Source organism: Pelmatolapia mariae, linkage group LG4, assembly GCF_036321145.2.
Source record: "Pelmatolapia mariae isolate MD_Pm_ZW linkage group LG4, Pm_UMD_F_2, whole genome shotgun sequence".
Taxonomy (NCBI): Eukaryota; Metazoa; Chordata; class Actinopteri; order Cichliformes; family Cichlidae; genus Pelmatolapia; species Pelmatolapia mariae.
The window spans coordinates 27,677,058-27,703,354 of NC_086230.1; the positions used below are offsets into that span (position 1 = coordinate 27,677,058).

The window sequence follows — 26,297 nt, forward strand, 5'->3', positions numbered from 1 at the left end:
ATTGCTGGTTGAGAATTGAGAGGGTTCCAGATTGTGGTGAGAGCATTCATTTAATGGGCTGTCAAATAGAAAATAAAGTTAGAAGACATCAAAGGCACTTATCTTCTTTTACAAAAAGTTCAAATGTTTTCATACTGGCAGTGTAAATATAGACATTTTAACTTGTGATAAAGGAATAGAAGTGCATTGGTTTTCTTTCAACAGAAAATGAATGTTGACTTTTTCTCACTGCACAGCTGCAACTTTACCTCAGAGAGCATGAATTGCTCCAGTGGCATTTTGACTGCAGAGTGAGCCCATTACCATCTCATGTTGCTCTTGTCTAGGTCCACACTTTTCATTTATCCATCACAGCTGATAGGAATGGAGAAGAGCCAGAGCACTTTTCCCCCCCTCTGTCTTTTAAATTTTTACTTTCCTCCCCCAGAGAAGATCACTGTCTAGGCAGAAATTCAAAATACTCTTGGATGCTAGATGGAATATCAGAGATGAGATATGAAGGTGCTGGGGTTGGAAAGAGACTTTTTCCGCTTTATCCCATCTGACAGACATGTCCACATGCACATGAACACACATACACACACACTTTTTTTTTGCCTGGAGCACTTTTTGAGTCTCCTTCAGAAAGGAGAAAGTGGACAAAAGAGTAGAAGCCTGATAACACTCTCATCAAATATCATTTTAATATTCCGCTGTTGCAAAGGAGAGCTCTGAAAGAGGAATGCAACAGCAGAGACGAAATGAGATGATGAGTGGAAAATGAAAGATAAGATTAAATGAATGAAGAACACTGGGGGAAAAGGGAAAGAATAAGAGAGAGCGAGAGAACATGGAGGAGGGGGTCAGTGAAGAGAGAAAGTACATAAGTCAATGCTAGTTTTTATGCTGTGAATAATTTTGCAGTTCTAAAGCAATTTTGTGAGGAGGAACACTCTTTAATAAGCCCAATTGTGTGATTGGCCTAATGTGAAATTGAAATGCAGCAGTGCGAGCCAGTTCTGGCATGCACCACAATGCCAAACTGTAATGGAATAGTGCTCCAAATTAACACTCTATGAAATGAGTTATATCTGCCATGAAAGTAAAGGCTGGTGAGGAGCTGTCTGAGGCTAATGCCCACATTGTGTGCCATCAGGAGCCAATAACACACCTGTCTGCTATTCTTAGCACTCTGACTCCCTGGCTCAGAGTAAACAGATTTCTTCTCAACCCACAAGGTCAGCCTCCTCAGCCTCATTAGAAAATGCCTATATGCACATTTAGACACAGAAGACATTTACTACCCGTGCGCCACCTCTCGACATCAGCACTGGATGGGGTTCAAAGTGTATATTAAACACAAGATGTTTTCCAAGAAAATTTGGAGAATTGCCACCATGGAGTGGTGTGGGTAATTAAAGTTTAAGCCTTTTCACAGCACAAATAAGAGAACCAATAATAGCAGGACACATGCATTAATAACAGTATAGCAGGGTGAGACATAAATGCATGTGCTCAAAATCATTGTTTCGGTAACCATCCCACAACATGTTGGTTTCTTTAAAGCCTGACCACCTCATCCAGTTGGTAATTATTGTAACCATGATGACAAAGGTCTTCTGAGGATAATGAAGTACTGCTTTTAACCCAAGCCACAGTGTTGTGATTTCATTGTGTAAATCTAGCCATAATTGTGTGAGTTCAGAAAGCAGTGCAGTTAGGAAGGCAGTAGCAAACAATGTTATTCTGTAGAATGAAATTATATTTGTTGTTTAGAGGTGCAGTGACAAATGTTGTACAACTTTGCTTTCAAAATGTGCTGTGAAATGTTGATTAAAAACAGAATGCAATAATGTCCCAGTCTTTTAAAAGCAAAAATATTAGATTTCATAAAAACAGAAGTTTAGTCAGGAGCAATGAAAATTGAAAAAAAAAATATGTGTGATGCTAACAAAAGACACCTTGTAGAACTTCACACAGCCATTTGTGTTAAGTAATGTGATTACCTATTCAAAAGAGCACATCACAGAGAGGCTGAATCTTTCAAATGTAAAGATGGACAGGGATTCACCTCTGTGTGAAAGAGAGAGCTTGAATTTCAGTGAGGATTTCATCATCACTGACATTAAAAGATTCATAGAATCCATAGAAATCTCTTTATTCACAGATAAGGCTAAAAACATATCCAACTGGATCATGGCTTGAGGGCATTTTGAGCCAGTTTATCATTTACAAAACAAGTATTAAAAAGAAAAATGTATGAAAAACATATCTATAAACTCTTAGGAAAATGTATTTTCGCAAATGGTGGATTTTTTTTCATGACTTCAAATAATCAAATTGCTCTTCTTGCTTACAAAAATTTTAATTTCTTTCACTTTAAAACAAACTATTCTCTCTTGGAAGGAACTTCAACAGTCCATACATTCAGAAAGGACAGGGAGTTGTACAAAGGGGACTAATCGATGCTTATAAACCATGTCCTATCCTAACAAAGGGCAGCGACTGAGCAAGTGAAGAGAGCACCAGGCTGGTGCTAAGAGACAGAGAGCCGGCATCAATCATGACAAGCATCAATCACCTTTGGCTTTGATTGACTCCACTGTTGAACCCGTCTTTGCTGGGACTATGTCTGTCACCACAGTAATGATGATTTAAAGGCAAGAGTTTTCCCTAGAGAAGTTGTTTATGCTGTGAAGCTGCCTTGAATCAGCACTTGCCTGCTAAATCAAGTGCTCGGCGCCTGTATGTGTAAGAGAATTTGTGTTTAATGACGCCAGTATCTATATTTTTTTTGTTATTTTGGCAGTGGTTAAAGTTCTCAGCGGATCAGTCTGCTGAATTGAGAGATCTAAAAGCTATTAAAACCTGTTTTATTAAACTAGACTGTCAAAAGATTAACTGTTTAATAGATTAAATCCTATTCAGGTTAAAGAAATATGATGATTACCTGCATATCAGTGATCCATAATTTGCTGCTCTGTAGTTCTGCTCCATAGAGGGCCTGCTAGTACTGCCAAAATGCCCGCCTTTGATCTGATATTTTGCTAGTTTTGGTCTCTGCTTATAATGTAAACAGTCAGAGGACAAATGGGACAAATGACAAGGAGACACAAAAGGCATTTTTGGATGCATGGCAAAGTCATGGCATTAATATAAGGAAATACTGCTCATCAAAATAGTTACAGGTACCATTTGGTACATCCACCTATTATTAGATGCACATTGGACAGGTCACCATTCACTCATGGGGCTAACACAAAGATGCTAATTATAGTATGCTCTATTCCATACCCACAAACAGTCACCAATTAATCAATCATAAATTTCACTATGCTGTAGAAGGAACCTGGAAAAACCCACACAGGAAACATGCAAACTTCAGATAGAGACAAGATTCTTCAAACCTACATCAGTCTTGCTGTGAGAGGGTAATACTAACTACTGTCCCACCATGCCACCCCCTAGTCAAATCTGGATCTAAATATTTAATTTGTTAAATTCGACTTCTTCAGCATTTTATTCTTTAGGTGCCAGAAATCTAGTTAGTTTGTCTTAATAAATTACCAAAATGGGCACCGGTTTCATGTTGAATAATTGCATGAATTATAGACTTATTTCAGCGCTAATGGTGGAAGAGTAAAGGTTTTCTTAGCTGTTGAAATGTAGTGTTTCTAAAAATGGAGATCTTACCCCTGCCGAAACTCAGCAGGGGTATTTGATATTCATCCAGCAGCACAGAGTGAGGTACCTCATGATCTAAATCCTTGGATTTTTGAGGGCTTTGATTCCCACCAACCTCCATGTCTTCCTCTGCTTAATCCACTGATCAGTATCACTCCCCTCTAGAGACTTCTCAGGTGGCCCAGTCTTTCACCAACACTCAGGATCATACCTGCCCCCACCCCCCTCGAGAGGAGCTCACATCCCTCAAGGGTCACTCTCATTACAGCAAGGGGACTGCCTAATCTTGCTTCTATATAGTTTCTTTTTCTTTAGTAGTAATGAGAAAGGAAGACCCTTATCTCCAATGATGAATTTACTCTGGGACGTAAAAAGGAAAAATCAATGGAGCACAGTTGCACAGAGGGTGGTGTGTGTGTGTGTGTGTCTGAGCTGAGGGAGAGAAAGAAAGAACGAACACTCTCCAAATGAAATGGAGATATTCATTGAGCGTAGCACACAGTGCTCTGGGGTGAAGTGCGTGACTCCCTCGGGAGGGCCATGGGGTGAAGGGGAGACGTGTAATGGAACTCCAGTTACTTATCGGCTGGGGCCAGCAGTCGATGGGTTTGTTTATTTTGACTAAGACTCCAGGTCCACTTGATATTTGAATAGAGAGGGAGAAGGAAGAAGGGGAAAGAGAGAAAGAAGAATGGGAGGAGGCTGATGGCATTTACTTACCTAAGCCAACTGTAATCCAGTCTGTTCCACATGATTTAAAACAAAAGCTGATACTATATCAGAAAATTCCTCAAGGCTACCACATGATAGGTTCTATTAACCTGGCTTTCATCACTTTATCATGAAAAAAATGTTTCTTTGAAGATTTTCATCTGGTGACTGTATATTCCTGTTCGTTGTATGTTAGGTTTTGTGCGCGTCTGATTGTTTTTCAGGCAGCATCATGCTCTGTAGAGATTATATTAATTCTGATCAAACAGCTTGTAATCAGCCCAGAAATGTTACTTCGCAAATGCAATTATTCATTACAAGTTTAAAAAGTAATTACATTTCCACTTTTTATGCTTCATAGCAGTGTATGGGTAGGTTCTAACCAATTAGACCTCCAAATGTGACATACACTGTACTTTAGACATAGAGAAAGAAATAAACAAGGCATTAAAATTGAAATAAACTTTTATTTACTTGTTAAAGAGTGTCCACACAGTAATAGGCTACCAATGTCAATGAATTTCAGTGAATCATGTAGTAATGATGTCAAGCAAAATAATAACTAGTGATGCAACATGTTCATGACGAACCGTCAATGACATTTGTTCTTTTTGAGAGAGGCCAATTGCTTCAAGCTAATGTGGACAAAAAACAATCTCTCCACTGAGCTCAGAAGGATCTAACTGTATTTGTTGAATACTGTTAAATAATAATAGTCAGCTATTGTTCTCTTTCCGTTTTTAATGTTTTTACAGGTCTTCAGTCTGATCTAGAATCAGCCAACCTGGAGGTGAAGCTCGAGGAGAATCCCAAGAGCTCGGTGATGCTGACACCTGTATCTGAGGTTTCTTCTATGGAGCTGGTCACTCTTTCCCCCACTCAGATTTCGCCTTCTTCACAGCTCTCTGAGACAGCTTCAGACACCAGTGCCCCTGAAGTCCCAGACGCTGTGGGATCAGCCAACGAGTCAGGCATCCGTGCCGACACATCGAGCACAAATGGGGTGCCTGGTACAGATGATGACAAAGACCCCAAGAAGAGCAAAGCTCACCTCCATTGTCCTGTTTGTAAAGTCACAGTAAACTCAATCTCCCAACTGGAAGCACATAACAGCGGTAAGAGCGTGATGTGTGACGTTGAGGCTTGCACTTTTTTTCTTGAAAACAGAAAACCGAACAGAAATCTTTTTTCACATTTGCACATTTTCAACATTTGGTTCAGTGTTATCAAATTATCTCTCTCTCTCTCTCTCTCTCTCTCTCTCTCTCTCTCTCTCTCTCTCTCTCTCTCTCTCTCTCTCTCGCTATATATATATATATATATATATATATATATATATTTATATTTTTATTTTTTCACACTACAACCTACCTGCCAACTCTCTGCTGTCTATACTAGGTACAAAGCACAAACTGATGCTGGAGGGTCACAGTGTTCTGCCACGACGCAGGGGCAAAGTGGTGGCAGCTCGTGCAGGCTGCAAGAGTAAGCGGCTGGGCAGCAAAGGCAGCGTTGGGGTTCCCAGCAAGAACTTCCAGTGTGAAGTGTGTGAGATCTTTGTGAATTCTGAGACCCAACTGAGTCAGGTAAAATAATTACTTATGTATAATTTACACCTTTTGCCCTGTAAAGGAGGTACTGTTCACATTGTGTAAGAGTTGGCATAAATAAAAAGAAATGTATTTAACACGAGCACCACAAAGGGCATCACCCGTTTCTGCTGTTATGTAGGAGGGCAGGGGAACAAAATGGGAAGATCTAACACTCTCAGACTTATTTATCCTTCTTGTGTGGTATGAAATGAAATATGAGGAGGGAAACATGGGCTTGGGAAAGTCCTGCAGGTTTCTCAATGCATACTAAGTGAGAATCTTGCTAACCTGGTAGGATTTTGTTCAAAAGGACATAGAAGTGCTATTGACTCTGCAGGGAAAAGCACTCTAGCCCAATCATGCCAGTCGGATAAAATGTTGCATACTGTATAATTACTTCACATTCACAGACAGATGATGTGGCCACAGAATTAATTAGAAAACAAAAGTGTCTGCACACACAATTACCCCAGACACTGAGGGTTTAATATTACATATTGAACTTAAATCACATTGCCCTGTAATGTCACAGTTATAAAAGCTAAAAAAAATGATGTGCATTAAAGTGATAAATATGAATAATGAGATTTTAAAGACATTACTCGATCCAGGAGACAATTTTAACGTCACCTTGATGGGGGAAATCTGCAAGCTTAAATCAAAGCTGCTTCATTTACGGATGCATGAATCAAGCAATTGAAAGGAGGTTGTAAGTGCAGAATACATTCAAGCTGTTATTTTTACACAGATACCATCTGATGCTTTAACTAACTCCTCATTGAGCAATTATTTACCTCTCATTATTGCAAAGCTTTCTCTATTTGTTCTGGTTATACCAACATCAAACCGGGCTGAGATTGAATTTCTCTGCGTTTGATGTTCATTTACTGCTACATCTGTGTCATGGGACTGTATATGCTGGAGTGGAAAAGATGCAGGATATGTTGTCATGTGTCAGCACCCAGACTTCTTTAGCCTTAAATGCATTTCACCAGTCTTATATAAACCTCTATCCCATGAGGACGTACCCTTTAAGTACTGGAGACAGAGAAGGAGCGCGGCAGAGGTAGAAAGTAATGTGATGTAATTTCTCTTCACTTCAGTCGTACTCAATGTCTATCCATTATTAATTCAGCAGATAACACTTGAAGTTGTTCCACTGTGGTACAACAGATTCTTGTTAGCTTGCTAATGGTATTTCCGCTGGTCTCAGCAGCACATGAATAGCAGAAGGCACAAGGATAGGCTGGCCGGAAAACCGCCCAAACCCAAATTTACCCCCCACAGCAAGAGCCAGCCAAGCTCCAGCTTAGCGGTAAGTCTCAGCATAAAGACACAGGCAAACAAAACACTGTCATGCAAATATGCACACATACACACACTCGAGGAAAACAAACAAAGCATAATTGCCTTTTCTTACAGCAGATATGCTTGAATGTTCTTCCCAAAACTGGAATAATTTCAGTCTAGCTTGTAAACTAATGCATTTTTAAACAACAGTTTTAATTTTTCTCTGTAACAGTTAACTGATTTGACCCAGGCCCAGACAAACATTCAATGAAAACTGCAAACACGCAGATCACTTTACACAGGGTTCACTCAGGGACTTCAGTGTTTTGGTGAGGCAACATGCTTGTGTGCCTGCAACTGTCATAGAGGTTAAGCACACTTTTGTACTCAGTAAGTCCCCTACCCCTGAGACAGGTCTAAAATAGTCCTGCTCTCCCCACTGACCAGCTCTGACAACAGCAGCCTGAATCAGCACTCCAGATTAATCATTTCTCTGCTCCTGTCATGTATACACCTCCCCATCTCTCCTTCTCCTCATCCCCCTCCTCCATCCTACAGAACGTGAGATGGAGTGGCTATGCAGGCGTGGCTGTGTCTGCCATGAAGAAAGCATTCAGCCAGTACAACCTCACCTCCCTCTCCTCGCAGGTCAGTGGCAGGAGAGGCTGAGACTGGGGTTGGATTGGAAGGCGAGACTTGCAGCTGGCTGAACTTTAGGCCTGGCCATGGGCAGGGGACTGAGCAGATCTCACAGAGAAGTCATGTTTGCATTAAAGGGATTGTTCTGATTTTGTTTTGGGGTTTTTTAGATTTGTTTCCATGTTTTACATGAGGTGCTACTTATTTAACTAGCTAATGGTGATACCAATAAAGCAGATACCATTAAATAATATGGCACCCCATGTGGCCAGTGCTATATAGCAGGGTTTGGGCTTATCCAGGTATCTTCAAAGTTAACCCTGTGTTTTCTCTATTGCTCCTTATTCACAGGATAATATCACTATGGCAACGTATGCTTTTTGGTTATTTCATCGATTACAGCGTTCCTTATCGCCAAGACTCATTAATATTGCAGTAATTGTAGCCATCATACCAAAATGATGGATGAAGCATGATCTGAAATTAAAGTGATTAAAGTTGGTATCATGACAGAGACTTACATGTTTCTTATCTTGAGACTGTTTCAGGTTTTTCTTTTTTAATTGCCTACAATTTATGCAACATCTTATGTAAATTTCTAAATTTATTTATGATCAGTTTCATTTGCATTTTCTAAATATTACATTCTTACTTCTTTAAAAATTGTTTTAAACTATTTTTTTGTATTTAAATGTGTAAATGATTTCTCATTCAAGCTATATCATGACCAGTGATTAAAACAATTGACCTTTGATTAAAAAAAAAAAATAAGAACTATCCCTTTAATATTGGAGAGCTTAAGAGTTACAGCCTCCAGCTTAACCCTTGTCCTGATGAAAAAGGCTGAAGTGCATCCATGCTGTGGTCCTAGATTTCAGCTGTTGTGTACAGATCTATGGAAGTTAGGCACCTCTGAACAATTTAATATTTTGTTGATTTTCAAAATGAAAATAAGTAAAAAAAAAAAAAAAAACCCTCTGCAAAAACACATTAAAAATGAGCATTTTTCAATCGTTAACGCACTGTTATTATTATTTTTTGGACATACTTGTGCAGATGTACAAAAGTCAGTTGAAGTCTCTGAACTTCAACTGACTCTGAAGCAGGTCAAAAATGTCCTTCCAGACTTTAATAAACTCTGTGATTCATCAAAATTCACAACTTGGGGACTGCTATGAAGTAAAAAAAAAAAGAAAAAAGAAAAAAAAGTGAAGCTAAAATGAAGCAAATACAGGGACTGTAAAGCGATGTCAGAGCACTTCCAGCTTGCAAGTTTTCTTGTCTGAAATGTAAATTTTAAAAATGACAGTTGAGGAGAACTTTGGATCTGACGGGAAGAAGAAAACATTCAGATAAATCTTAGGCGTAGCAAAATCCTGCAAATGGCTGTAAAGGAGCTGCAGGAAGATTTAGCTGACACATAAATGGCAGTGCACACTGCAGTGTGCAGCAGTCATGAATAAAAGGGCCTACCTATAGGAGTCAAAAAAACAAAACCTCACCTACACCCATATCACAAAGTTCATTATTTAAAGTATGAAAAGCAACATCTGGATAAGCCAGAGGTTGTTTTTTGGGTGTGCTGTAGACAGACAAGGGAAAAGAGGAGCCCTTATGCCGCAATTACCCAAGGATGTCTTTGGAAGGGTAAATAAAGGAGCAGCATTTGATGAAATACTAAAAGCAATGCCAAGGCTTAAGAACAAGGATGGAAATATTCTGCTTTGAGGTTTTGTGACAGCCAGTGGCACAAGCCATGGATAAACAGAAGAAAATATTCCATAAAATGTCAGAAGATTCTGGCTGCACATCTAATACAGTCAGTCAAGAGAGTAAAACTGAAAGACGCTGGCCTTTTCATTAGGACAATAATCCAAAATATACTTCAAAATCTACCGTGACTACCTAAAGAAATTCAACTTAAAGCTTCTGAAATGGGAATTACCATTCCCCTGACTTGAATATCATAGAAAATCAGTGGGATCCTAAACAAGCGTTGCATATTGCAAGGACCGAGGAAGTTATGATAAGTGCCAAAGGTTGTTACTAAGTAATGATGTATAAAGGTTACTGCACCGCTGCACATGCAGATTGCACATTCTATTATTTTTTAGCTTAATAACATAAACAGTGCTTAAACTTTGAGAACATTTTTAATGTTGGCTGTTTTTGCTGTGTTATTACAAAATATGGATTTTAACTAGAGGTGCCTAATGAATCAAGCCATCAGGAATCCAGGTATGTTAGTAAGAACATGTACTACTCTGCTGCAGCTCTGTGTGGAAAAAGGGCCATGGCTTTGGGAGACATGTTTGTCCAGTAAACGTGTTCTGTCCTCACTGTGTTCTTCTCTCACTTCTTGCCATTCCTCCTCCTGTTTTCTCCAGACCAAACTGGCCTTGCAGAAGCAGCTGACCAAGAGTTTGACAACTGGCTTCCTGCCCAGCCCCCTCACCCCGCCAACTCTGTGCACAGTGGCAACTAACCCACTGGCGTTGCGCCACCCAGTGGGCACCACCACCTTCATCCAGACCCCATTCCTGGGCCCTGCACTGTTCCGGCCTGCTCCGGGGCCCCTGCGGGCCACACACACACCTATCATCTTCTCCCCCTACTAAAGACTTGACCCACTTCCCATTTGAGCTCCACCCCTGTCCCTTTACCAAATCCAAGGCCCTCCTTAAGTGTGACCCATACAACAAAGACCACACGCAAACTATGCAGCCTGCCTGACTTAAAACGGAAAGCGTGCACAACTTCAAACTCTCGAAAGGCCATTATGCCTAAGAGCTGTTCTTAAAAAAGGCCAAGATCCCCCATCATGCCTTCTTTCTGCTCCTCTTAAAATTACCCAAGGAGCAGGACAGGCCTCCAGACAGTGACTGGTGAACTGAGGCCGCTTTTATAGCCATTTCATGGGTCAACGTGGTTTGAATTATGAATATTATTGTGTAATTTATTAGAGAACAAATATAGGCAAGTCTAGATGTATGTTTAGTGTGGTTGCCACAAAATAAGGTCCCTTTACTTGATGCTCTTATAAAACATTTTTAACGTATTGGTTTGGAGGTTTGATGAAAGGTCATCATAGGTCATTAAAGCAGCTGAACCCAATCCAGATGCTTGCACGTGCCAGTCTCAATGATCAGCGTCTTCAGCGAAGTTGCTTAAAGGATCAACTGAGGTCAAATGCTGAGGTTACGTTGCAGTTGGGATACGGCAATTGTTAAAGCAACTGTCTGGAGAATTACCTCCACTTAACTTTAAGCTTTTATGAAGGATAAAAGTGACTGCTATTTGTGGGTAGTGTGTGAATCAATAACTACATACAGTATACTCATGTGTTAAAACCTCATTAACAACATTTTGCACCTCCAGCCCTCAGCCAAATACTGCTCTCCCCAGCCCTTAACTCTTACGAATAAAACACGTCTCTCTTTTTCTTTCTGAGTCACAGCCACAGTCATAGCCCTCCAGATTTTTTTCCGTTCCCGTATCCCCAGGATTAAGCAGTCATTACAGTCCAGAAAAGGTCAACTTGTCAACTTGACTTTCTTTCAATTTGCAAATCTGTCTTCAGAATGATTTTTGCCCCAGTGCATCATTCACGCAATGCAACTTGTACATTATGTTCTTGCCAAGCTGGCGGCATGAAAACATTTCTGCTGCTATGGATGTCTTATATTGCAAAACGCCATAGTTTCTTTCCCCTCATGACTGCTGTTCTTCTTTTCCTCCACCCCACTTTCGTCACCTCACTGTTGCCCTTGATTTTCTCTGGCGTTATCTCAGCATGAGATGATGAGCAGCAGGGAAAGCAACCCCCCTCCCCCTCCTCCCTCCCCCAGTCACAAGCACAACATCACACACATAATGAAAACACAATGGATAACTTGAAGACTTGATGGGATTTCAGAGCTTGATAAAAAGTTTGGATGACAGTAGGTGGGGAGGCTGCTCAACCAGTATTTGATTGACATCTTCTTGCAGTGTCTGCACACACACGTGGGCGGGAACAAAGCACAGTGCCATGGCAACCACATTAAAAGCACCTTAAAACTAATTTACCTAAAAAGCAATGAAAATCGTGTTTATATTAAGCTTTTTTGTGTATGTTCTATGATCCCATGTCAATTTCAGTGATAATTTTTTTGGGAAAAAAAAAAACAATCAGGTGAGAACGATCACGTTATGGTTTATTAAGGACTATGATAAGTCTCACATTTAAAGCAATACATTCAATATGTTTATGTTTATGATGTGTTTTCAGTGTATCAATGGCTTTATCTATTCTCTACTGTAAACACCTGTAACGATGTATTATGTATTCCAACACAGCCAAGGGCCAACTCTGATATGTCAGCGAAGAGTCATTTGAAATAATGGGTTGTCCCGGTGCTGCCCTTGATGCTTGATGCTCATGGTCAGTCTCCACATGTTGTGACTGTGGGCTGAGCCGTTCCATTTATAGCTGCTCTTGCGCTGCAGAGAGGGTGCTTCAGCGCCATATGACATTGCTGTTTCACTCTTTAGTGGAGCAGAAGAACCTTTGTATGACTTCCACTGAGCAAAACATTGCCGTCATAGTGAAGTGTTTTGGATAAGTGTCACAAGTGCAACATCAAATGTCATATTGCTGTTTATGCTAGTGTGCCGTCTCCCCCTCCCACCCTGAATATCTGTTGACATTCACCCTTCCTTACGCCAAAATGGACTCTTGACAAGATCTCACGAGGACTCGGAGCACACACACAAGTCATCCTTCCCTCGGCGCTCATACCAAATCATGTTCTCTTAAATTACAGTAATGGAGCAAATCCTATGCATTTCCCATTGTGCTACACGTGTAGTTGTGTGTGACACAGCAGTGCCATCTGTCGTGAAAACCCTATAACTGCCATCTACTACTAGAGCTTGTGATCCAATGTACGTTTGTGTTGAAGGATCCCCCAAGCCTTTTTTGGACAGGCAAAGCCACCGGGTCTCCCTCGCCATACTAATATGATTCTCCCCAGTCGCACTACTCAGTGAACCAGCCAGCCTTTAATCTTCACTGTATGTTCGTTTGTTTCTCTCGCTCAGTGGGAACTCTGACCTAAAGAAGTGAAACTTTTTCTTAATATAAAGAATCTAGAGAAGGCAAATTATATGTAGAAATCATAGAGTAACTATAGAGATTTTACCAGAGTTGCTATCGTTATCTGTATCATAAAGAATTGCTATCATATAAGAGAGTAGATTATGTTACCGTAGGCTCACACAGGGAAAGAACAAATGCTTTGCTTTATATTTTGTTTTTGTTTACATGGTTTTTGCCGAAATGTTTTTTTTTTAAAGTACAAGAGAATATTTAAACAAATTTTTTCAGTGTGTTTTTTTCTCCTTGTTGACAATGACTTAATTAATAATGTAATTTTAAGGCCTTTTCAGATCCTAATGTCACATTAGCCAGGCCTTCTCAGGGGTGACAGGTTGAGCAACTGCTAACATGACCATCCATTCAGGGTATCCCTCCAAAGCTCTAGAGAGCAGGAAACACTGTACAAATGGATGGATTGACAAAAAACAAAATAAAAAAATCTTACAGTGCTGTACATTAGAGAGGAAGGGGTGGATTTTGGAAAATAAAGATTTTAGAACTTTATGTGTATGTTTTGTAGTGTTTATGGAATAATATCTGTGTGTGTGTATCCCTCTGTGTGTCTTGGATAAAAATGAAAAACAGAAGCATCCCAGAAGGCAGAACTTTAAATCAGACTGATATTTGAGCAAAAACAATATGTGTGTGGGCGGGTGAAGAAAAAATGGCAGAAAACTCAGGAAGATGGTTGCTAATGATTAAACAGCGACAACACAAATGCTTAGAATTCTGAAGATCAATATTTCACTTACAGTTACATTCCATACAGTTGAAAGATGCTTCAGATGTAAACAAAACACCACTCCTTTTAAACACTCTGAGTCAGAAACTAGCCAACTGAAATAAAGACTTTTTTACTGGTCTGCAGGTGCAGGTTTTCTGGCTTCTCAGAAAGTGTGCAACACCCTCACAGCATCTGCTCATGTGGTATCCCACAGCTACCAGCTTCTATCCATTTCAGGAACAACTTCTTACAGCTAGACCGGCGACACAAAGTATAGGTGGGAAAGCAAATGGAAACAGTTTACAGCTACTGTGTCTGGGCACTGCTGCATTTGTGGCACACAGAGGAGCGATAGAGTAATATACCTGAGTGGCTGATATGGTTTAGAGACAAACTAATCTTCTTTATCTTCAGATGAGTCTCCACAGATGGCCAAAATAATACATTGTATTACCTCCAGCTGTTGCGAAAGATTTAATGCCAAACAATGAGTCCTCAAGGATTGTGGAACAGCAGCTCACTGCTCTTCCACATTTAATATGTATTTGCCAAAATGATACGCTGTTGCCTGTCTGTGCTGTTCTTATTGAAGCCAGCTTTGAAATACCGAAACCAAGCAAAGGAGCATCTGGTCTGGACTCCTCGTGTGAGGGTCGATAATCGTGCATTTAGCTCGGTTTGGTCTGTATTAATTTCCCAGTTTCTTCAATGTTTTATTTGATGAGAAGCCCTTGAATTGTATATTGATGTTTCCCTTTACGCCTCAAGCCAACATGTCAGCCCTTCCTTTGTGGAAACAGCAGATAAGCACAACATTAAGCTGGCCGCCTCCTGCCGTGCCAATCAAAGAAAAACCATTGGAGCCTGGCACTTACTAGAGCTCAGTGATATGGCAGAAGGATGCGATGACCTTGCTAAGCTGTGACACTGGTGTGTCTGCCATATTGATCCATTATCTTATCTGACTGCTCTCCAAGGAGAGAGTGACACTCTTGTCTCCTGCTGCGGTCAAACACTGCTCCTTCAGTCAAGATTCAAGCTACACTGCTTCTGTGTGTGTGTGTGTGTGTGTGTGTGTGTGTGTGTGTGTGTGTGTGTGTGTGTGTGTGTGTGTGTGTGTGTGTTTATGTAGTTTTGTTTGATTTTTAATAATTTATAAGATGAACATTTTCTGTAAGATTGGCCTTAATATTCTTTCCATGAACAATTATACAAGTATCTATATTATTTTAAATAATATAGTAAATTTCACATAGTTTAACCTGGTTTTCTTGTTTTATTTTGGATTTTTTTTTATTTACATCCTTTACACCAAAAAACTTTTTTAGATTTTATTACTGCTACAACAATATAATATAGTTTTAAAGACAGGAAATGTGACTTCACACACATTTAAGATGAGAAATGTCACAATCGTCACTAGTCAGCATGTAACACAAGTGCATTTCTATCAGTTGCTGAAAAACAGCATATCTCTATTGCAATATTAATAAACAACAGATAATCCTGATTATATTCAAAACACTGGGATGCTGTTGTGCTGTAAAATAGAAGCATCAACAGTGCCGTATTGATGCCGCTGTTTGTGGTACAAAAAAACAAACAAATGGAGACTAGAGTTTGTTAAGCAGTGGAGTAAATCAATTTGTTCTTCAGCTTCCACTTTACTTTATTGATGATAAATGGTCTTTCTATTGACTGGCGAGACGTTTTGTCCGCTTGTTCCCAAGTGTTCGTCAGATGTGTCAAACACTTCCAACAGACTCACAGAATGCACATAAACACATCGTGGTTTAGGACAAAATACGAAAAATAACCTAGATCTTGTCTTTGCGAGGTTCAAAACGCCTTCAGCCTGACTTATTAAGATGAACTTACCCTGTGCTTTCAGGACAAATGCTCTGTCTCAGAAGCTCGTGGGCAGTCAGCACAACAACTAGCATGCGACACGACTGATGGCTTAAAAGCAGCTGATATTTACAGCTAGAAGAAGGTCAGTAGCTCAGAGAATAAAGGTGGCACTGATACATAAACTGCTCGTGTTTACTGCTGTGTGGAATTGTTTTGTTACCCTGGTGTTTCATGATGGTGAAAATGAAAAGAGCATCAGTGCGGCAGCTTCCATAGTGGAAGTAGTTTTTTTTTCCTTTGAAAAGACAACGAAATTTAAAATGTTATCTATTTTATGGGTCCCCGTGAGAGCTGGATGCTCAGCTGCAATCATGAGTCACACTGTCATGCATCAGTAAAAGAGTCAATGGCATTGCATTGCCTTGTTGCCCTGCAACTGTGACTAGCAAGTAAAAATCTTCCCTTTTGAGGTTAGTGTTGTCAAAAGGAGGAAGAACATTCATAAATCATCCAAGCAAGTGACAAATCAATCCCTTCCACAGTGAATGTTTTAGAATTTAGAACACAATTTGTGTTGTTAAAATCTTTTTTTTCTCTCTCTTTTTCTGTTTTTTATGCGGGTCAATACAGCCACTGAGCTATTACACAGAGAGCCTTTGACAAGAAAATATATTGGCATTTTACAGGAATCTCTTCCTCGCTTTTTGAGCTTAGGGGCATGAAAATTAACACTATTGTGTACTGTCATCGCCCAAATGTATGGTACAATCACTGAACCATTTTGAGTGAAGTAACATTACGGCACTGGATCAATTCTAGGCCATTAAAAAGAACATGATTGAAATGAGATGGTACATGATAACACCCTCAGGGGGAAACTAAGGTGAGTGTAATATAATTTCTTAAATGTTCCACTTGAGGTTTTCTCATTATCTTGCATTAACCTTTCCAGTCAACATGCCTGTTTGGAGCCGGCACATCATTTCCTTTGCTGAAATTTCCAGACCTTGTCTAACTGACATTGTTTCTGCTAAAACTTCTAAACAACAGATGAATAAACCAAAATTATTTCATGTTCCAGTAACACTTTTTTTTATCTTTAACTTGTTTTAGCTGTAAAATTGCAGATCAAAATCCACTACATGTTGGTTTTGGTGACATGTTAGGGCAATGAACCAGTAGTCATTATTGTCCATGCTGGGCTGCCAGCATGGACACTAGTAAATTAAAATATTATTCCTGGATAAAGTTTCCACAAATATTTATTGTTTATTGTTCTACCCTGCACTTTAGTTAGTTAGTTAGTCAGTTTTATTTGTCAATTTCTTCAAATGTACTTGCCATACAAAGGAATTGAAATTACGTTTCACACTGTCCCGTGCGTAGACATTGACAACAATAAAGTGCAGATGCACAACAAAAACAGTCCTAACAATAAGGTAATATTAAATAAAAAGAAGTGCAGGTAAACTTAAGGCATTATATTTAGGTAACATACAGGATATAACAAGACAAGACCTAACATATAATAAAGTGTTCCAACAGTGTGCCCTGGAAAGTAGTATACTAGTCTACTTGAGGTAGTCCCAGGTTGTGGTTGGTAGGGGTTTTTGTTTTAATGCAGCATAAGACTGTAGCAGCAGTAGTAGTAATATAAATAATATAAATAGTGCTAAAAAAATACTAAAAATATATAGCAGCAGGTGTGTGCAATTGCAATGCAGAAGTAATTGTTTCCAGTCAGGAGTGTTTTCCAGTTCTTGGTTCAGAGAGTGTTTCCTTGTTGGGGAGTGTGCGTGGGTGGGGGGTGGGGGTAGAGTCCAGTCTGTCTTCCTATACTTCTGCCAATCTGGTGGTTCTGCTGGCTGGGAGCCGGGAGGGAAGAGAGTTCAGCAGTCTCACAGCCTGGTGGATGAAGCTGTTGGTGAGCCTGGTAGCGCGGGAGCGGAGACTTCTGTATCTCTTTCCAGAGGGCAGGAGGCTGAACAGACAGTGCGCGGGGTGGGTTGCATCGTTGACAATTGTGATGGCTTTGCGGGTGAGGCGAGTGGTGTAGATGTCTTGCAGGGAAGGGAGTGGTACACCAACTATCCTCTCAGCTGTTCTCACAATGCGTTGTAGAGCTTTCCTGTTATAGTCAGTGCAGCTACCGCCCCACACAGTGATGCAGCTGGAAAGGATGCTTTCAATGGTTCCTCTGTAGAATGTGGTCAGGATGGGTGGTGGAGCACTTGCCCGCTTGAGTTTGCGCAGGAAGTAGAGGCGCTGTTGTGCTTTCTTGGCCAGTGATGCTGTGTTGGTGGTCCAGGAGAGGTCCTCACTGATGTGCACCCCCAGGAACTTGGTGCTGCTCACCCTCTCCACCGCAGCGCCGGCGATGGTCAATGGGGGGTGACAGGTGTGGCCTCTCTGGAAGTTGACAATAACCTCCTTGGTCTTACTAACATTTAGCAGGAGGTTGTTGTCTCTGCACCACGTGGTCAGGAGCTCAACCTCTTTCCTGTAGTGGGTCTCATCGCCCTTGGTGATGAGCCCCACCAGCGTTGTGTCGTCCGCAAACTTCACAAGGTGGTTGGAGCTGTAGGTTGGTGTGCAGTCATGTGTCAGCAGGGTGAAGAGCAGAGGACTGAGCACACAGCCTTGTGGAGCCCCCGTGCTCAGGGTGATGCTGTTTGAGACCTTGTTGCCCACCCGCACCGCTTGAGGCCTCTGGCTGAGGAAATCCAGCAGCCAGTTGCAGAGGGAGGTGCTGAGGCCCAGTCTGTCCAGTTTACAGATGAGTTGTTGTGGTATTATGGTGTTGAATGCTGAGCTGAAGTCTATGAACAGCATTCTCACATATGAGTCTTTCTTGTCCAGATGAGTTAGGGCTGGGTGGAGGGCAGAGCAGATTGCATCCTCTGTGGATCTTTATTGACTTTATTACTTTATTTTTATTGACTTTATTACTTTATTGACAACACTCACTGAAAGTAACTAACTAGGTGGCACATAATTTTCCTTGGAATGTGCAGTTAGGTTCATAATTTGTTGGACAAAGACAGTATTTTTGTATTTTTTGCCTCCGTACACCAGCAAAATAGATTTTGAAATCAAATGATCAAGATGTGACTGAAGCAAACACCTTCAGCTTTAATAAGAGATTTCAAAATAGAAAAGATTTACATTAACTGTTGATTAAGTACAGCTATTTTATGCATATTTCCCCATTTTCAGAGGGTCAGAATTAATTGGACAATTGACCTACAGGCAGTTTCCTGACCTTCATGACAAATGAAAGAGACATAATGTTTTCAGTTGAGTCACAGTGTTGAATTTTTATTTTATCATTTTCATTGTAATTTTAAAAATGATGCCCAAAGAGAAATCAGTGCAATTAGGCTGATAAAAAAGCTATCAGAGAGGTGAATGCACTGCCCGGCTCAGATACACAAAAAGGCCAGAGAGACCACAGGAGGACACTAAAGTGCACTATGACAGAATTATTTCCACTGGCAAGGGGATCAAATTAGACTTTTCCAGAAAGCATCTAAAAGACTTTGTAGATTTCTGGAAAAAAAAAATCTTTGGACAATAAGAAAATAAGAATTTGTATTACAATGATGGAAAGAGAAAAATATGAAGACGGAGAGAAACAGCTGATGATCCGAAGCATACTCCATTATCATTCAACTTGAGGCAATGTATGCTGGTAACGTTATATATGGCTGCCAATAGAACCACTTCACTAGTATTTATTAATGATGTTATTGCTAATAAAGGGCACAGGATGAATCCTGAAGTCTACACGCCTATACTCTTTATCCAGATTTGGCCAAATGCTTAAAACTGATCAGTGTTTCATGAAGCAAATGGATAGTGACTCAAAGTGAAATGCAAATGCAGCCCAAGAGTTTCTCAAGGTGAAGAAATGGAATACTCTTTAATAGCTCAGTCAGTCAGTCCCAACAGAGCTTGATTTTTGGTTAATAGAAAAGACCCATAAACAAGCACAACTAAAGGTGGCTGCAGTAAAGGCCTGGCAGAGCCTCTCAAAGGAGAAAACACAGTGTTTATCTACATGGGTTTAAGACTTTAGGTAGTCACTGACTGCCAAGGATTTTCATCCAAGTATTAAAAACAATTCTTATATCTAAAATTATGTTAGTGTGGCCAATTAAAAAATGTCTCCAATTCCTAAAACTCTGTACGTCAATCACATTGGTTGTTTGATTTAACACCCACTTATGTTGTGTACTGAGGCAAAATTACAAGTTCAAAAACTCATGGACTTAACCGGAAACCCTCCCACAGAGGAATTTATTGATTTACATTGGCAGGAAATTTTGTGCCTCACAAAGACAAAAACCGCCTTCAAAAACAATGTCTGTTTTCAGTAAACAAAAGTGTTTGCTACGTACTATAGTTTTTGGTTATAGGCTAAAGTGCAATCCTGTCTCAGTCTATTCACATAGTTCAGAACATAACTGCAGAAAATCAATTGCTGCTTTTTGTTTTTATTGTGCTGAAGGTTTTATTAGAGGCTTATGACCAGTGTTGGGACTAACGCGTTATTAAGTAACGCGTTACAGTAACTAGGTTATTATTGTGGTAACGAGCACGGTAACTAGTTATTATGCCACAATCAGGAACGCGTTAATCGTTACTGGGATTTAGATAGGGTCGTTATTCGTTACTTCGTGTGGTGGCTATCGCGGAGCTTCCACAGATTCAGTAACGTTAGCAAGTGGTGGAAGCCAGCAGGTGGATGAGGGAAAGGGGAGGCGAGAGGAGAGACACCAGGGCGGCGGCCGCCTGTCCGAGTGTCAGGTGAACTGAACTTCAGGTAAGAAGTTATGACCTGCAGTCTATCTGGGTCAGATATAAACCAAGTTTAGGGGGAGTTTATTTTCGGTATGCTGACTTTTTCGTACTGCAAACTAGCTAGCATGACGGAGTTTCTATACAGCTGGGTGGGTGCTATGATGTTACTGATGTTGAACTTTATTTTGTTCATAAGGTTAATTAGTAGAGTTGCTAACCATCCCGTAAAAAACGGAATCGTTCCGTATTCAGAGAAAATATTACGCGTTTTGTATTGAGGTGAAAAGGAACACAGTTTGTCCCGGACTTCAGCTACAATGAAAAAGACACAAAGCTGGAGTTATTCTGTGTCTTTGCTGCACAGCTGCCTCTTCTTCTCTCATTCTCTCCCCTCCCTCTCCTGTTTCTACTTCAATTATGAAACTGATCAATGATCAGCTGATCGGCTTTTCTCTCTTGTTTGTTTATCGCCCACTTTGCGCCAGAAAGAAGAAACCAGCGGATGTCGCGCTAAACAACAGCAGCACGTTTAAGCTTGGTCAGCTGTTGTTAGAATTTATTTAATATTACTTTCTAGTATCAGCTGATGTTTGCTGGAGCCACAGCTGTAAAGCTGCTGGTCGTGATATTGGTTTGGTATCTGGTGAGAGGGAAACATGCAGATGAAACCAGGAGATGTCCTTACTGAATCATCAGAGCTGAACAGGTGATGGAGAAACAGGTTTACCTTTTAGGTGACATGAATGAGTTGAAGGGAAGTTATGAGCTGTTTCTGAGAGACAAATAACACCAGGATCCTTTTTTTATGTAGCTGACAGCTGGTAACTGTGCAGGGGCGGGTCTAGCAAAGTGTTGCCAGGGGGCCAGGTAGGGCATTAACAGGGAAAGGGGGGGACAAAGAAGTACTTTTCTTTCTTATTCTCATTTAAAATATCTAGCTTTTAAAAAATAATTATCTGAGTCTTACAACAGACTATTGATAGATTGATATATAGACATATATACCATCAAAACAGTGTACATCACTGTCACAACAGTGTTTGTTTTCATTCAAAGGCTTTATGATTTTTCCTATAATGGTGGGCCGGTCAGTCAAAATGTCCGGGCCGATTTTTTGTCCCAGTCCAGCCCTGTATGCAGCTCATCTGCAGTCTGGTGTTACCTACATCTTCCTATTCAGAAGGCAGAATTTCCGAGTGCTGAGTACAATCAAAAGCACCACGACTGCAGTTTTTGTGTTGGATGTAAAAAGCGCACATGATGCTGTGACGTAGGCTAGAATCATGGCAGCGGTCAACGACGGTCTAGGCGTGGGATTTCTCTCGTGGAAATATGGACATTATCTTTTCCTTTCTATTGGTAGGTGGCACTGTGCACTTGTGGCAAGTAAGCAAGCTAGAAGACTGGCAATCTTGCTGGGTATCCAGTTACGGAAGCAACACATTAACAAGAGAATTCTGAGTAAAACCAAAGTTACTTTCCCTAGTAACTAGTTACTTTGAAAGGAACAAGTAACTTGAAGTAACTGAGTTACTTTTGATAGAACTAGTAATGTAACTAAGTTACTAATTTAAAGTAACTTACCCAAACCTGCTTATGACTGAGTCTGGACAAACTTGACTCTATGATGTGGATTCCAGTACGGTATGTCCAGATTTATATAGATCCTAGTCTGATGTTACAGTTCCTCACAGTGGCCACTGGAGGGCACCAAATTCTCCTATTTCAGTGTGTATGTTTCAATAAATGACTGTACGGTCACTGGTTTCAATGGTGCGTTGGTCTGTGTAGGTTGTCATTCATGCAAGTCGTGGTGGTCTTAAGTGCTTGAGTTGAACGCAGCTGCATTTTTTAAGCTTCTCCAAGCAGGTTCACCTCCCATCTGAAAAGATCCTGTTTAACCACAAGATCAGAGACCTACTGCAGTAAAATAAGTGACAGCAGAGGTTGGTTTTACTCAAAATTTCTAAATCGGATTAAATCTTCAGTCTTCAATTCCAGCTTCTGTTTTTTGAGTTTTACATCTTACTGACACAATTTTGTAAATAGAAAAGTAGAAATAAGAAGAACAGTGCAGAAAATAGCAAACAGAAAAATAGAATGACACCTGTTTATGTTGAATTACCTAACCCACAACCACAAATTCTAATTAGGCACAGTCAAAGGCTTTAATTTGTTTACAAAACATGCAAACATCTCAAAAAAGCACATTTTCAGGATATTTATACATAAAAGTTAATCTTCACAAGAAAAAAAAGCTGCATGATATAGTGTTGACAGACCCTGGCACTGACAAATTTTCACATTTCCCCATTTTAGTGAAACTAACATTAAAAGCTGCTCATAAATGACTTCATGCTACACCAGTCCAGTGATAGGTTCTACTTTACACCTCAGAAGAAAAACAAACAAACAATACACCGATTTCATCAGTGACAAATGAATCGTGTTGACATTGAAATGGAATTTAACTAAATTGAGTGTTCTCTTTTACATGCAACAAGAAAAAGTAGCACTTCAGCCTACAGAAACATTGAAATATCATCTGACCATCTTGTAGTCAGACTCGTCACACCCGTACAGAAAGCTAAATGTGATAAAGAATCTGAGTGATTCACGTGACAATATTAAACAGTAAATCTCAGCAACAAACATGTAAGGTGTAACAAATCTCCACATCAACAGACAGGACAGTTTATGTACAATATAAATAATGCATCTATGAAACCCCTTCAGTCATCATTCCTTTTCCAATATGATATTCAGCATTTGTGTGATGCAGTTATTGGGTAACATTTGAAACTGCTGCCATTTTGGTTCAGTCTGTGTATACATTTAGTGCACAGGTTTACCAAAAAAAAAAAAAAATAGTAGCCAGTGTACAAACTATGTGTAAGGTCCTTCGTCATCATTACAGTGCGCCTCAAGTGACTATGATAGCTTAAATCTCTGGAATCTCAAATATAAACTGAGATCAAAATGATGATTGTCAGTAGATCAAGAGCTAGAGTATATAGCTCCAAATCGCACAGTCTATGGTACATACATGTTTATCAATGCAGGTGAAACAGTTTGAACATTTTTCTACCTGGAAAAAATGGGAATTATTTGAGAACGGGAAATGTGATACAGATACAGATGACAGAGACATAAAGAATTTACAAAAATCATAATTAGTTAAGAATTTTGTTTTTAACAAATATGAAATGTAGGTGTTTTATTAATATTAACAGTGCTCGCTGTTTACAAAGATCCATACAATCATCCTGCCTTCCTTCTCAACATAATTTCTCTGCCTTCTCAAATTTTTACTAAGTCAATCCTTCATGTTGATAAAATATATATGTTTTAATAAAACAGGGTTCCCTTTAACATGCCTCCCCTTTCAAAAGCTGTTTTGGATATTTTAGCTATCTGTTGAACCACTGCCCTTATTCTTATTGCGGCTGAGAGGGAAAGTGGACTTGCTCTGTGGCTGGGTCATTTTGCTGGCGAGGTAGACAAAGGGTTCAATGAGTGTACGTCGGTCCACTACAGACACTTCCCACAGACGCACCTTCTCATTCTTCGCCCAATTCTGGGCCACGTTCAAGTCAACTCTCCTCTCTTCCTGCTTGTCCAGTTTATTACCCAGCACAACAATGGTTACCTATAGATCAGATTATCAAGTTAGTTCCACATTAGTCACTCTACAACTCTTCACATTGGAGTTGTGTGCTTCATGACAGCTGCTGTGGCTTCAGATACAGCAGATTGTGTGGTGAGAATGAAATATGACTGGGAGGAAACAATATTCAAATGAATAATTTAGAAATATCATCCCAGGACATAGGGCAGATGAATCAATATCTGGCATCTCTTGCTTGCTTGCTTCTTTAATATCCCAGAGACCTGTATCAGACCCAAAAAGCTCTCAAACTGCTGTGTCATGAATTTACAAAGGCTTGGCATCCCTCTTTAAGTGCACATTAATGAAACATGACCCCCAAAGCAAGGCTACAACAATGACTAAAGCCTGACAACTAATGTTACAATATTAAATAACAATGCATTCTGCATACTGGTGCAGAATATTCTGCAGTTATGTATTCTATATTGTACTTTTTTTTTATCCATCCATTTTCTTTCCCTTATCCAATTTAGGGGACAGCCTGGACAGGCCCTCAGTTTAACGCAAGGCAAATAGAGAGATAAACAACCAGTCACACTCACATTTACACATAATGGCAATTTAGAATCACCAATTAACCTAACTCATGCATGTCTTTGGACTGTGGGAAACTAGACAACCCAGAAAGAACCCAAGCAAAGATGGGCAGACAGTCAGAAAAAAAAAGGCTGGTGGATTAAAACCTAAGACCTCCTTACTGTGAAGCAACCGTGCTAATCACTACACCACCTATACTAAACCTTTTTATGTATATCTATTTATTAAAAATAGTGATATTAGATAGTTCCACATTATAACTAAGCCAAACTATGAGTCACGCTTTGAGCAGAATATTTATGAGGTTTTTTAATAAACATAACTTCTTCTATTCTGAAATTACTAGAAAAGAACAAGTAACTGTTAGGTGTACCAATCAAAACCCATGCCCTCACTATGCACATTAATTGTATTTACTGCTTACCTCTTTCTTGTCTCTGTGGCGATCAATGTCTTTCTTAAGGGCCTCCATTCGTTTAAAGGACTCTTTACTATCAATGCTGTAGACTAGTACGAAGCCATCAGCAAAAGTGTAGTAATGTCGGGGAAACTCCATCCCATCCCGGAGTCCACGGGTGTCATAGAAGCGCACCTGCTCTCGTGTGCCACGGTCAGTTTCTATGGAGCCAATATAGATATCCTCAAGGGTCTCCATTGGCTCTGAACCTACCAGGAAATAAACAAAGGTAGACACAAATGGTGTGATATGCTGCACACATATTAAGATGACAACATGCGAGTCTTATAAACTTTTAATACAACTGTTATATACTGTTAACTCATGAAGTGTTGAGTTAATTCATTTAAACTTTATATAGCACCGAATCAATTTTGCTACGTTTTACTCATGATTTCAGTTACAATTACATACTGTCACATCAGTTATAAATAACTAATGGACGACAGAGAAAATACTCACTCAATAACATCAACACTACTGCAAGTCGACAACAAGTTATATTATGCTTTGCTGCGACCACTCGGGGATAAACCACATTGCTCATACTTCATTTGACTCATTGAGGTATGATAATGTAGGGAAGCGACATACCTGCAACATGATTGGCATACAGTAGTTGTTCTAACACAGCCGTTTTTCCTACTGCGGCTTGACCACAAACCACCACTTTACAGCTTTTACCCATGACGGTTTCTCACTCTCCAGTCCGAAAACCTGTTTAGGACAGAAGAAGCAAAAAGCAAAAACTACCCAATTGATCAAAGTCATTACTTAGAAACAATGCAAAACACAGCAACACAGTACACCTTATTTGGTTTCCTTTGTAGATAAACTGTGCTGCTATACACACTAGCTAACTTACAAGTTAGAAGAGCCCACTGGCAAAAAAATAAAAAGAAATAACTTTTATCTGACATAGTTATTTTAAGTTTTTGCGTCGCAAACGGTAGCTAATTTGGAGACGTTTGTGCAAAAAATAGCCTAGCATTAGCTTCGGGAAGACACAAAACCACTATATCACAAAACCAGCCATTAATGTTGCCTGTATATGACAAACTCTAGTAAAACGTGTCTTCAAAAATACACACGCTGATACTTCTGGTTATTTTGCCGACATTTGTTTGCTAATTGGAATAATTTCGCTTGAGAAAACGCTTACCTTCCCAAATGTGCTACTTCCTGTTTATGTTCTACGTAACGACTGCAGTATGTAGCCC

At 39.9% G+C, this 26,297-nt stretch overlaps 2 protein-coding genes across 5 annotated transcripts in view; one reads left to right on the plus strand and one right to left on the minus strand.

The window, feature by feature from the left end:
- Positions 1-13,539, plus strand: part of znf385c (zinc finger protein 385C) — a 138,229-nt gene extending 124,690 nt beyond the window's left edge. For 3 of the 4 annotated variants that reach the window (XM_063472248.1, XM_063472249.1, XM_063472251.1), the window contains 5 exons: positions 5,130-5,489; positions 5,773-5,960; positions 7,183-7,281; positions 7,815-7,904; positions 10,283-13,539. In XM_063472248.1, coding sequence (XP_063328318.1) covers positions 5,130-5,489; positions 5,773-5,960; positions 7,183-7,281; positions 7,815-7,904; positions 10,283-10,513 — 968 coding nt within the window. In that variant the 3' untranslated portion in view covers positions 10,514-13,539. The remainder of the gene's footprint in view (positions 1-5,129; positions 5,490-5,772; positions 5,961-7,182; positions 7,282-7,814; positions 7,905-10,282) is intronic. The other variant, XM_063472250.1, reaches the window with a different exon arrangement.
- Positions 13,540-22,562: 9,023 nt separating this feature from the next.
- nkiras2 (NFKB inhibitor interacting Ras-like 2) lies at positions 22,563-26,291 on the minus strand. Its single transcript, XM_063472252.1, has 4 exons — positions 26,240-26,291; positions 25,672-25,794; positions 25,045-25,286; positions 22,563-24,062 (listed from the first exon to the last, which is right to left on the minus strand). Exons 2-4 carry the CDS (start codon positions 25,763-25,765, stop codon positions 23,820-23,822), a joined length of 579 nt encoding a protein of 192 aa, XP_063328322.1. The 5' UTR covers positions 25,766-25,794; positions 26,240-26,291; the 3' UTR covers positions 22,563-23,819.
- Between the last annotated feature and the right edge of the window lie 6 nt (positions 26,292-26,297).